Here is a 14043-nt window from a genome sequence, read left to right as displayed (position 1 = left end):
CTCCTTCAGTATTCTGTCTCTTTGTGCTGATGAAAGACATTGCATGGGCAACGTTCTCCTAATAAGAACACTGTCATTGCAGCTGTGAAACAGTGGGTCACTTCCCCTGGTGCAGATTTTTATGAGTGTGACATACTGGCTCTTGTTGATTGCTGGCAAAAATACCATAGCTAATAGGTGACTGCTGAAAAAGTATTTTATAGCTGAGAATTTGCTCTTTCAAGTAGTGTGTTGTTATGTACACTGTATCTGTTGTTATTTCCATGGAAATAAATAGGAGGCATTACTTTTAGAGCAACCTATGTAATACACCTGCTACTTCCTGTCTTGTTTCATGTCTTATTTATTTATCTTGCATTATGCAACGTGACTAAAAAGTTGGTATCCTGGATATAATGGCTGCTGTGGGATATATTGTGTTCACATCAGTATGTGGGATGGTGCAGGAATGTGCTGGTTATTAATATCAAGGGTAGGATGCACCATGACCAGTCATTGGTCAACATCTCTGCTCCCTGGTGGCAGTGACAGGACCCAAGGGAGTGGTGTGGAGCTGTGTCAGGGGAGGGTCAGGATGGGGATTGGGAAAAGATGTTTCACCACAAAGTGGTTTGCCACTGAAACAGGCTCCCCAGGGCAATAAGCTGCCTGAGTTCAAGAAGTGTTTGGACCACTCTCAGACATAAAGTTTGAATTTTGGGTGGTTCTATATGTAGTCAAGAGTTGGACTCAATGATCCTTGTGATTTCCTTCCAACTGAGGATATTCTGTAAGGTGACATTATTGAAGAGGTAGAAGCTGAGTTTACACAGTCAAAAATTGAACCACAGTAAATATTTGTGGCTACCTCCTGTTCTACCTTGCCCCATATGGACAGTGAAAGAGTAGCAAAAGATTCACTGAACTCAGTTTGCATCTGTTCAGAAGATTCATGTTGCTACAGGCAGCACCTGTGTTCACAAGGCGATTAGAACGAAACCATTAACTTCAGTTTGGATGAGCAGGCTGGGGGAAGCTGGAATGTGGCTGATGGCGATGCATGCAGTGATTGGAGCTCGGTTTCTGGTCCTGTTGGTGGGCTGGAAGGGGACCCTGTGCATTTCTGGTGTGACTCAGTGCTGTCTCTGAGGAAGGGGCCTGTTGGTACTTAGAGGATGGGATTTATTATGTTGCAATAATTGCAACTGTTCTGTTTCTGTGTAGGTTTGTACAGTTTTTTTTTTTAGGCTGCAATTAGTGTACTTGCAAGGGGAATTAATCTACTGCTCCCAGAGCTGTGCATGAGTAGATGTTGCCTTAAAGAATGAGCAGTCTTGTCTGTGGTTTCTGTGTGTCACGCAGTTTCAGGTGTCCTTGTGTCCTCATCTTGGATTGGAGCTGTTGGCTGCGGTGCAACTACCATGTTGTCTCCTTTGCTCCATGTAGGCACCTCTTAACTTTCTTTCTTTACGAATTAAAAGGTGCAGAGTGATTGAATGTCATTCTACTCAAAGTGAGACAGCTAATCTATGGGGTTTTGTTTGTCTGAAGAGAATAGCTTAAGGGTAATCTGTTGTCTAGTCGGTGAGTCACAGAGAGATGAATCCTCTGCCATATGTACTGCTCCCACATTATGGAGAGGACGGAACCACAGAGGCGCGGAGGGGTGGGGGCGCACACCTTCTGTTAGTTGGGGGTAGGGGGAGGTGTCAGTGGCTCTGATGTGCCTGGGAGGTGAAGGTCAGCATGTCTGCAAAAGGTAGATGGTAGGAAACATTAAGGTTTTGGAGCCTGACTTTCTCATTGTAGCACCTGCCCGTGTGTATGTAACTGATGCTGTTGCCAAAGTTCAAAGCTGTTAGGGATGTTTAGTTAGTTTTCTGCATAACAAATATGACAGTGCAGTGGTGCAGAGAAAAATGTGAAGTACATGTTTTTTGTGTATTTTAAATTTTAAGATCTACTGGACAAGTTGTGCGGCAAGAATTTGTTGTTGTTTTCTTTTAGCTTAAAATAAGGCAAATAAGTAAGCAATACACCAACAAAATGTGAACGGAGCTTAAGTCAGTTCAGATGCATTTAATTTTATTGTTTAAACTGAAAAGCAAAAAAAATCCTTAATTTGTCTCAGTCCTCTACTTAGCTCTTCTGTATAGAGGGACCACAATGCGGATTTCTTGAGACATGAAAAATAACTTAGAATCCTGCACCCTGCTGAATGTTCTTGTTACTGCCTTTTAGCAGAGACTGTTTTGCTTACCAATGAAAATTACATGAGCTATGTATTTACGCTTTGCGCATCTGGAGAATTACTGAAATGAAAGTCGAATGTATCGAGTCATTCAGGGCAGATGGACTGTGCAAATGGTTAAACGATGCAAGGAGAAGTTCCCCATCCCAGCTCTTGGCCTGGGGAGCCTCCAGCGCTGGCGTAGGGAAATATCAGAGGTGGGATTTTCATTATCCTGGAAGCACAAAGGCAAAGATACGCCCGCGTATCAAAGAGCTGGGCAAGTTGCAGCGATATTTATGAGCACTGGCAGCAGATGCGTTCTCTTATGCCCCGGTTTATTTTTAGATAGAAAAGTGTTAAGCTAAGCCTGTTAGATGTTTGTCTTAAAGCTGATAAGTGTTTTGTTTTTTTTTTCCTCTTTTCTTTGTCCTCATTTTAGCGTGTGGTTGTACTTCCTTAGCAGGTTGAGCAGATGTACATTGCAGATGTATGCTGCTGCTACAGCTTTGCTTTTTATTTTTGCAGGTCTTTTACCTGACTCTTTTTGTTAGTGAAAATGGGTCTGTCTGATGGAACTCAGTCTCAACTAGCGTAAGATAACTTTTAGAAAGCTTGCATAAAGAACATAGCCTCTCTCAAGAGCGATATAAAAGCACTAGAGCTGCCTGAAAGCACTTTATGACTAAAAAGCATTCAATATATAGCACGATATTTCTTGCTTATAATTTGCTATGTTTCACAAGAGAGATTTTTTTGGTATAATTTTGTATGAGCACGCATGAAATACTTTGCCATCCTTTTTTGTAAGAAGTAGTAAGAAGCAGATTTCTAAGAAGTTACCCTAATAAGGAGAATTCACGACGACTTGTCAGTTTGGCCTGTTAATTTCTGTTTATAGATAATTGCTTTTTGCCTGTTCTGGTCAATGCTGTGGCAGAGAGCTTCTGATTATTTACATAGTTATGATATCTTAACTTTGTGAAAGCAGTTTAGAGAAAAAGTAATTTGCAGAAAGTGTAATAAAAAGTCAGGAGTGAGATGCTGGAGACATTTTTAAAAATAATTTTAAGATAAATGAAAGACTTGCTTTGCATACAACTAATATAAATGAAATCTTTTTTTATTATTTGTGGATATTCAGCAAGGAAATTTGTCTGTTCTGATTAAAAAGCGCCTCTGCTTTTGTGGGAAAAGCAGTTGGAAGGAGGCATAGTCTAGCTAGGAAACTACAAAGAAAATACACCAGTATGTTGTCAGAGATCATAAAATTGGGCTAATGTTTCACTGAAAAACTATGACTAAACATTTTGGTTTTAAATTAACAACTTCTTCTTTTTTCAGGAAATTTGGAGAGCGACCTCAACCGAAACGGCTCACCAGGTAAGCATTAAAGCAGTTCATTTTTTGATTTTGATTGAGTATTCCCAAGTTACCTTCTCCATCTCCCAAAGGATTTCCAAGTTTAAAAAAAAAAAAGCGAATTGTTTATCCTACAATTTAAAATGTGAAAGCTTCTGAGAAAAAAATGTGATCATTGTATGCAGTCAGCAGCCAGAATTAAAAATTTGAAGAGTCAGTAGTTTAATATGATAATCAAAATGCCTTCCTTTTTTTTTTTAAGTTGTGTTGAATTCATGTATCAGTTATTGTAGATCATTCTGCTGGATGTGAATCTGCTTAGTTTTAAATAGCCAGGAATGAGCTGGATATCTTTTACTGGGTAAAAGTAATTTGTGAATCCATACAAAATGGATTCTTTACTGCCAAAATTCAGCTATTATCTCAGTGCTGTCATGCTCCAGGTATGGGCAAAATTAACTCAGTGCTGTCAAGGAGTGGTCTTAACCAGTTTCTGGTAAAGCCTGAACAGAGATAAGTTGAATATAGTACCATCATCAGATCAAAGAGGCTGTGGAATAGTGTGCCTCAACCGCTCGTCGGCTGTTCGAGGAGCATTTGTACTACATGCTGCCAGAATTTATCAAACTGTGATAATACAGTCAGTGCTAACATTTACTGTTCTGTGCCACAAACTGCCCATCAAAAGCAGCTACTGTGTTTCAAATCCTCTGCAGTGTGTAACATTCACAGTTTTTTTGTTTGGTGTGATAGTATTGCTGTATAAGAACATGGAAGCTGATTGTCTGGCCTACATCTTACTGAATGAAATCACAGAACCGCAGAGTCATTTGAGTTGGAAGGGACCCTTGAAAGTCTTCTGGCCCAAGTCCTTGCAACAAACAGGGACACCTACAGGTCTAAAACCTGGTCTTCAGGTTGCTCAGAGCCCCATCCAGCCTGATCTTGAATGTCACTAGTGATGGAACATCTGCCACTGCTCTTGGCAACCTGTACCAGTGCTACGTTACCCTCATTCTAAAAAGCTTTTTCCTTTTATCAATTCTAAATCTCCTCTCTCTTAGTTTGAAACCATTTCTCTTTGTCCAATCAAATTATGATATTTATGTAAAGTGTGGCAGGAAAACATAAGCATTTGTGTTGGGAATATTTCTCGTTGCCTTTCTGAATAAGCTTCAGGATAGCTTGTGTGATTATTAAACTTGATTTCAATACAAAACAGTTCTGTACTGACTTAAAAGCGATTGACCTAACTATTTTCAGGGATATTTAAACATACTGGTATAAGTCATAAATCAATTTTTATTTTGAGCATTAACAGCTGTTGGTGTCACCCTGAAGTTAATGATTAAATTTACCTTCTGTGATTTAACAAGAATGACAAAATCGACTATCTAGTCATGTCATTTAACTTACATTGTCATGAGTTTGATTAGTTAGTGTAGGAACTCTTTTATGTGCAGGATCTTAGCTATTAGATATGCCAGGTAGATTTTCCTACTCTCAAAGGATATGCATCTAGGAGCTACTTGCCATCCTTGAGAGCAGTAACATATAAACTTTGTCCTGATAAAGAAGAGCTAGAAGCAAAAGCTGCCTAAGTTTTTTTTCTCTTGAAGAGAAAAATGCTAAAAATAGAAGGAGTCACCCATTTTTAAGAGTGCAATTTTTCTGTAATGCTTTAAAAAAAAAAAAAAAAAGTGTAAACCCTTGAAGGCATTTAGTTCAATTACTGTGAAATTAGTTTGCTTTTTTGTTTAGGCAGTCCTGTCAACCTTAGAATGTATTCCTCATGCTAACTCTCCAGTGTAACATGGGACGTATTTTTTCAGGCATGTACTTCTTAGAAAATGCCGAAACTTTCTTTTTCATTTTGTTGTACAAGTTCCTTGACAATAAAAATACTACTTCCGTTCATACTGAGCAAGTTGTTTTTGTGATAAGATGTAAATTGCAAGAGTAGAACCTTTCTGGAGAGTTTTGTCATTTAATAACAAAAGAAACCTTGTGAGAATTGTGATATTTTTCTTTTATCAGTGGGAGGAGTTGGAGGGGAACATTCCTGGTTCTCTTAGGAGCTCAGATTGTACAGATATGTTGTAGCAACACATGAATAGAAGAGGCAGTATTTGTTCCTAGCGCAGTGCTAAAGAAACATTAGGTAGCACCTAGCATTTTAGTGAGTGGATTGTAGGCTTTGAGCTGCTGTTTAATGGTAGTCAAGCCAAAGGTTTTTAATATGACAGTTGTTATTTAATGTGACTGTTATTCATAATCTAAGAATTTCAAATTCTTAGATGAAAAGTTGCTAACTTACTTAAATGCAGCTAATATGTTAAATAAGAATAACTTCACAATGAAATACATTTTATGCCTTAAAATATTTGTATACAGTGATTGTAAATAGTGTGTCTATATAGTTTAAGGCAGTTCTTGTAATTTATGCTGTCATGGATGAACATCAGTTTTACTAATGTTAAGAGTAAATAGGTCAAGTTAATCCAACTTTGAGATCTTTGCTCCTATATTCCCCTGCTCACAAAGAATCTAGTGCACTGATCCAGATCTTAGGCAGACGTGGCCAATGCAAGAGTTTACAGAACATCATTAGCAAAGCTGGGCTGTCATTTCTTCCTTTGTCCCCCTCATAGAATCATAGAATCACCAAGGTTGGAAAAGACCTACAAGATCATCCACTCCAACCATCCACTGATTACCAATAGTGCTCACTAACCCTTGTCCCTTAGCACAATACCTGAACATTCCTTGAACACCTCCAGGGTCAGTGACTCCACCACTTCCCTGGGCAGCCCATTCCGGTGCCTGACCGCTCTTTTGGGAAAGTAGTATTTATTCATGTCCAGCCTGAATCTCCCCTATTGCAGCTTGAGGCCATTCCCTCTAGTTCTGTCACTGTTTACGTGAGAGAAGAGGCCTACCCTCAGCCCACTACAACCTCCAGGTAGTTGTAGAGATTGATAAGGTCTCCCCTGAGCTTCCTCTTGTTCCGACTGAACAATCACAGCTTCCTCAGTCCCCTTAATGCCTCTGCTCCAGACCCCTTACCAGCTTAATTGCCCTTCTCTGGACATGCTCCAGAGCATCAATGACTTTCTTGCAGTGAGGCTCCCAGAATTGAGCACATCTACTTGTTTTCCTCTGTGAAACTGTAGGGGGTTTCTTCTGGAAAAAAATTTTGTTTTTATCTACTGGGATTTTTCGCTGGAAAAGTTTTACAAAGACTCCAAAACATTGGTTTATTGTGGTGTTTCTGACCTCTCTAAAGGGAATTCAACAGTTGGGTGCAGCTTGCAAAAAAAAAAAAATTCCTCTTCTGTAAGGTTTAATCTCTTTATGACTTCCTGTTAAATTCAGAGTTTGTTTCTATGGTTGGTAACTTTGAAGATGAGTGTGCTGATGGGCATTCAACCTGCAAAAGGCTCCTCCAGGGACTTAAAAATAATCTGTCAGCGCTCTTACACAGCTAAACCCCAGGGTGTTGAATTTGGCGTGGTACTTTGTGAACAGTTAGATTGATACACGGAAGAATGATAGGGCGTATTGTTCTCTTATTTCTCTCAAGGAATGTCTTTTGGTGTGTCTGATGTAATTATAGCTTTTATATGACTTCTGTCATCATACAATGATGATGAATGATAGAAAAAATCTCTTTTTTTTACTTGATTGTATGCAAGAAATCAAAACCTTTCTCTAGAAATCTAGATCAAAAAATGAAGAATTTAAACTTTTACTTATCTTCATAACTGAAAGAAAACTGACATAGATGACAAAAGCATTAATTCAGTGAATAATGTTTATAAAAAAAAGGCAAAAAAACCCACAATATTTTCTGTTCAGCCAATATAGAAAGTGTGTTCTAACCAAGTATTCATAGCACGGTATTTTATCAAGTCAGACATTGAGAGTGGTGTAGTGAAGGACATTGAAATGATTTTATGTCAGAATTTTTTTTCTGAAAAATGTAGTGGTAAGTATAAATGACCACAAACCACTGCTGTGGTGCTGTCTTGATACATGATAATTGCAGAGTGAAAGGAAGCAACTGTCTTAGGAAAAAAAAAACAACCTCACATCTATCTTGAACTTATTAATATACTGACAGTTGTCTTTTTTTTTTTTTAAATTCCAGGTGAATTTTTTGTTTTTTGATTTGTCCTAAAGCTGACCTTGAGTTACTGTAATTATAAATAAAACCAAAAGAACTTTCAAAGCTTATTTTGTCTTTTAATTTTTAGGGAAGCAATGCGAAATTACCTTAAGGAGCGAGGCGATCAAACAGTACTAATACTCCATGCAAAAGTTGCTCAGAAATCATATGGAAACGAAAAAAGGTAAGTCTCTCTCTGACATCCATCCACAATTCCAAGCTAGGGAAACTGAAATGTGTGGTCTGATGTCCATTATATAATTCCTCAGGTTGTGCTGTAGTCAGAAGAAGATTAAATGAAACGAAAGATGTCCAGATAAATGCTACAGGCTTGCAGCACAGTACATAATTGTGGCATTCAACTTAGCTATGCCTGATTCTGCCTACAGATTCTCTATCTGTGGCTGCTTTTTCTTCCATTGGACTGAAATGGCTGTAATGGTGCTTTGATGGATCTGGAATGCATTGAAAAGAGCATGGCCAGCAGGTTGAGGGAGGTGGTCATCCCCCTCTACTCTGCTCTTGTGAGGCCATGTTTAGAATACTGTGTCCAGTTCTTGGCTCTCCAGTTGAAGAAAAAAAAAAAAAAAAAGACAGGGATCTCCTAGAAGGAGTCCAAGAGAGGACTGCAAAGGATAAAGGTCCTGGAGCATTTCTCATATATCTCTCATATGAGGGAAGGCTGAGTAACCTGGGTCTTTTCAGTCTGGGGGAAAGACGACAGGATCTGATCAGTGTTTATAAATACTTAAAGGAAGGTGGGAGGCAAATGGATGAGGCCAGGCTCTTCTTGTTGGTGTATAGCAACAGGACAAGGAGTAATGGCCTAAAACTTGAACATAGGAAATTCCATACAAACAGATGAAAGAACGAACTTCTTTATGGTGAGGGTGATGGAACATTGGAACAGTGGTTGCCCAGTGAGGTTGTGGAGTCTCCTTCTATGGAGATATTCAAGACCCATCTGGATGCCTACCTTTGTGACCTATTGTAGGGTACCTACCTTAGCATTGGGATTGGACTTGGTCTCTTGAGGTCCTTTCCACCCTCTGCAATTCTTTGATTCTGTGATGTGAGTTTCAAGGAGGTTCTTATTTTGTTGTTTTCTGAAAGGGATAACTGAAAACCTAAGCTGGGTCCTTTCTTTACTTCCCATCTCAGTAGTAGAACTGTACACCATACAGCTGCTTGTCTAGTCTTTCACTGGTTGGATTTTGTAATTATAGGCATCATCTTGAAGAGCAGAAAGAACCTGTTGTGATGATTGAAGGCATAATCGAAATTTTTTTTTTTGCAGACTAGCTTGATGATGATCTCAGTTTATTGTCTAACTTTAAATCAAATATTGGAGGGAAGAGAAATACAAACAGAAGGAAGCCTAAATGATTTCTCCATTCCTCACCGTTTTATAGTAAAAAAATAAAACTCCTAACATGTATATTTTTAAAATTTCCATTTTTAAGTCTGGAGTAGATATGATGAGTGTTGGTGGCTATTTGTGGATGATTTTTTTTCCCCAAGTAATTTCAAAGTGATTTGAGTTTTGTTATGTTACAATTTGCATAATAGGTAAATAACAGAATCTACAGGAAGGCATGAGAATGAATGAATGAAAAAGATATGCATAGTTAATACTCACTGTGTATAATTTCAGCATGTTACTCACCTAAAATGAGATGTGTGCCAGATGATGGTAAAACTAATTTCCAAGCAGCGTGTTTGTAACTTCAGTCTGTTTCTTCTGGGACCAGGGCAGTTAATGAGAGCAGGAACATTTTGCAAACCTGCCCTGTCTTTCATCATTCTAGAAATCAAATTGCATCAAAAGAAGGTATAAAATAAAAAGATAAAGTGCATTTTTAATTTTTGTTATTGAAAGTTTCACTGGAGTTTGGAAATCTTCAAATGTTCTGAAGAACCTCAAAATATTTGCTAATATTTAACTATTTGGAAACTCCTATGTAGATTTCATAGTCAATGCTACCTTAAATTCCCTTTGCCTGAAATAATGTGCATACCTCATTTGATGCTGCTGTAGTCACTTTGACACATATATTGCCTAAATTTTCAGGTATTGATAACTCTGTAAATTAGTAGTTAGCTTTTCACTGCTTGAAAACTAAAATGAGGCATTTTTACTGCCTCCAATTTCATGAAGCACAATTCAGTTGCCTAAATTTGCGCCACTGTGTTTGTTCACAGGAGGTATCTTAGATTCACTGCTCAGAAAAGGAAGCACATCAATGAAATTTAGAGGGTTTCGGAGCTTTGCAAAATAAGTCAGGAAAGCAGGTGTTTGTTATAACGATGACCTGATCGCAGTTCTGGTACAGAGATGGAATAGATGTTTGGAATGTGTGCTGAGAATTCTTTTTTCAATCTCTGGTACAGTTCTGATAGCTCTTTGACTGTTACCATGAGTATTGGCATCCTGTTATCTGATGCTCAGCATAAACAGGAATACTAGTTACTGTTTGCATCCTTGTGCGCCCCCAAGGTATGCACTTTGTGCAACTGATTGATCAGCTGCTTGTTTTTTTATTGCTTGTTATATTCGTAGCAGAAAGTTCCTTTGGTTTTTCATATTGCTGGACTGAGAAGAACTAGTAAAATTTTAAGGCTGCTTTATTCCACTGATTCATCAGATTTTCACCCTTTTTATGCTAAAAATGGCTTTTCTTTTCTGAAGTGAGTTATTTTGTATTCATCTCTGTAGACAAACCTACCCGTCTAACAGGCAGAATTCCAGGTTTCCCAAAGTATGGCATGCATATAATCTGGTTAAGTTTTGATCCATAGAGAGTAAGTTATGTTGTGCTCTCTTAGTAAGCAAGCATTAAGTAACAGAAGGCATTCTTTCTCAAGTAATGTATCCTGTAAGTAAATACGGAGTCTGAAACTACCATCCACCTTCTGTTCCACTCTTTAAATTTTGCAGACTGGGAGATGATGAAAAATATTTATCATATTAAACTTCGCATGGCACAGTTCAAAAGTCCAGCACAATAATGGTTTTCCTGTGTTTTTATGGATATAAAGTGAATTACTCTGAAAACTCTCTGTAACCTGTACAGATCTAGCACAGTATGGCGTAGTTTAAACTTAAGTGAAGATTTCCTGTTAGATTGAGAATGCTCCTGATACTTGTCCCTAATTAATGGTGTGCTAGTGAAGGGATGGTTCTTTGAGTGCACCTTGTTAGCCTTGCTCTTTCCTAAGTTAATGTTGTTGAGTTGAATTAAGAAATTCGGTGGTAAGAAGCCCAGTGCTGGCCTTGAGCTGAATTCAAGAATTTTTGTCTGATACTTCCTGCTGGGTGGCTGTCATTTTTCAGAGGCATTCAACTGATAGAGGCGCTCAGGTCACCTTTAGACCTCATGAGTGTAGGTGTTTGACGTGTGCTTGTGTTCTCCCACTCGTGTGCTTACTGTTGGCTGAGATTTCTCTCTTCAGCGGTTATCCTGCTAGTATAAGGGTCACAGTTTGAACAGCACGAACATTCAACAGTTTGAAGGACTGAAGTGTTTTGGATTCCAAGATGTAGTTTGTCAGAGGTTGTGAGCCACATTGGTACTTGTTGTATGCTACTCAGCGTTAAAAAAATGCTTACTGCTGATTAGCCTTGAGAATGTTCTAGCTGCGTCTTGCTGTTAGTGAAGGAGCTTCTGCAATTTCTGCTCAAATATTTTCCTCCCTGCACTGTGTTGTTGAGAGCATAGTCTTTTCTAGTGCTTACCCTGTGGCTCCACTGCCTTATCCTTAGCGTTCTAGCACCTGGTTATGTTTCATATGTTTCTTTTTTTTTAATGGATATTGTCAGTTCATTCTGCTTTCCTAAGAAAGAAAGATGACTGAGTGTTATGCTCAAAATAATGTGGTAATTGACAAACAAATTCTGCCTTGACTGACTCCAAACTGACTGACTGGTACAAAGAACTATCTTCCCTGCTGTTGTCACCCGTGAAGTTAAAAGAGACAAGGGGGTAGGTACAGTTTTCTGAAAGATGACCTCAAGAATGTCTTATCATAGAATGGCTTGGGTTGGAAGGGACCTCAAGGATCATCAAGTTTTCAACCCCCTTGCTGCAGACAGGATTGCCAACCTCTAGATCAAGTACTAGATCAGCTTGCCCCTGTCAAACCTGGCTTTGAATACCTCCAGGAACGGGGTTTAAAACCATTCCCCCTGTCCCTGCCTACCCTTGTATAAAATGTATTTCCCTCCTGTTTATAATTTCATTGTAAATATTGGAAGTCCACAATGAGGTATCTCCACTGCCTTCTCCAGGCTGAGCAAGTCCAGCTCCTTCAGCATGTCTTTATATGAGAGGTGCTCCAGCCCTCTGGTCATCTTCGTGGCCTTCCTCTGGACCCTTTGCAGGGTCTTGGATATGTTGAAAAAGCTAACCTTTGTGAGCAGAATCCTGTGGTTTGAAAATAGAACTGACTATATCAGAAGTAGCTAGGAAAGGCATGAGCTGATTTTAATTTGCTTGCTATCCTTTACAGCCTTGGTAAGTTCAATAAGGGTGGCTTCTCTACTAATATATCATATTTTCTCTGTATTTATTGGCTTTATTTGACTGAAGGGGCTGGGGAAATGTTTTTCTCTCCTTGGTGATTGTCTAATTAAAAACAATATTCCAGGTGGTGCCAAAGACTCAAATCTATTCCACTTTTGCTTGTTACAGTTAGGGCTCGGAAACCATTAGAGATTATTTTGTTTTTCCTTTGAAGTCATTTGGAATAAAAGAGAGCATCCTTAGATACCTCAGCTTGGTGTTCTTGCCATGGAAAAACATTCACTTTCCGCTCTGAAGGACCAGATCTGTCAGGAAAAAAACGAGTACCAGCTTGCTTTTGTTTACTGAGTTTCTAAGCTTAGGCTTAACATGAAGTTGATAATGCTGTGGCCTTTTCCAGGCTAAGTTATCTATGAAATTAGGCTGTCTTGAAAGAGAGCACTCTGTGGAAGCCCTTTCCTCCTTCGAGGTAGATCCCCTGATCCTTCCTGACTAACGTCAGTCACAACATCAGCTTAGTTGATAACAACATCAACTACCCATTGATGACAACATCAACTACTCATCATTTTATTACATCAGTTACAAATTATTGGAAGTTGTATAGGGAAAGCATTGTACATAAGGTAAACTAGGAGTTCACAAGAGCACTGAGTACATGTTGTCATTAAATATATGAAGTATTTTCAGAGACCCGGTATCCAAAAGTGTTTTCCTGGCTCAGTCTGTCAACCATTGTGTTTTAAATCAGCAAATAGGAGATAATGAATCAGCTCTTGTCCAGAAACACCAACAGACACAGAGCAGGTTCTGTCTGTGAAGGATATTCCTGGTTGCTATACTTGATTAATGGAGGAGCTTACAGAGTTCATCCCTAATAGATATTTGTGGTTTTCAAATCAAGTTGTTAGATGTTTACCTTATGGACAAATGTACCTTTTTGCTTTACTGCTGATTAAATAGTTATCAGTCCACCTGTAGCACAGAGAAAAGTTAGAAGATGTTATAAATCATGATAGGCAGTTGCATCCTTCATGATTTTCCACCCTTCTTGTACTAAAAATTCTGACCAAACTCAGAGCAACCAGAGGCAGCTGCCTTTCCCCTTAGCACCTATCATTTTCTTTGTACTGTAGGTCAGATTAATACTTCAGAAGAATTTTTGCCTCCCACTCAGTCTTATTTTAGTTTGTGGTTAAAGAAAAAAGAGGTAGGCTCTGTAAATCAAAAGTTGAAGGAGGAATAGTTTCATTTGTTCCACCAAACATTGTCCTACCATTTTTACCATCACCATTACTGGAAATTACCTACATGGGCTGTTTTGGGAGGTGATTTTCTTTTTTTTTTATTATTTTTTTTAATTTTTTTATTTTTTAAACCTCTTCATGGGTATCTGAAAGCCAACTTGTGAATGTTTATAATCCTGTTTATGTGGAAAATGTTTTATTAATGAGAAACTTTCTCTAATAGTTATTTTAAATGTACCTAAGTCACATTATTTAATACCCTTTAATACCCAATTCAAACTTGGAAACCTGTTGAAAAGAACGTTTATAATTAACCTTTTCTATACATGAGTGCTTGTGGTTATAAATACGAAGTGATGGAGAAGGAAAGTTGTTCAGACTGTGATCACTCGCTCTTTTCTTGTTTTGTAGGTTTAGCCTGTCATGAAATGGTCTAAGTGAGAGTTTCTTTCTTTGTTTGGTAATCTCTGTTTGGAGTCTTCCAGTGTTTTTCTCTGTTTTAAAGATGAAAAACTTGTTTCTTATGGGTCTTTA

General features: G+C 38.4%; 1 protein-coding gene across 5 annotated transcripts in view; it reads left to right on the top strand.

Moving 5' to 3' along the window:
• The window catches only part of RBPJ (recombination signal binding protein for immunoglobulin kappa J region), a 147077-nt gene that overhangs the window by 116880 nt on the left and 16154 nt on the right, over nt 1–14043 (top strand). For all 5 annotated transcript variants that reach the window (XM_048941447.1, XM_048941448.1, XM_048941446.1 and 2 more), the window contains exons 2-3: nt 3554–3592; nt 7828–7923. In XM_048941447.1, the coding sequence (XP_048797404.1) occupies nt 3554–3592; nt 7828–7923 (135 nt within the window). The remainder of the gene's footprint in view (nt 1–3553; nt 3593–7827; nt 7924–14043) is intronic.

This window comes from Lagopus muta, chromosome 4 (genome assembly GCF_023343835.1).
Source record: "Lagopus muta isolate bLagMut1 chromosome 4, bLagMut1 primary, whole genome shotgun sequence".
Taxonomy (NCBI): Eukaryota; Metazoa; Chordata; class Aves; order Galliformes; family Phasianidae; genus Lagopus; species Lagopus muta.
The sequence above is the reverse complement of the archived record's forward strand: the minus strand, read 5'-3'. Positions and strand labels throughout refer to the sequence as shown.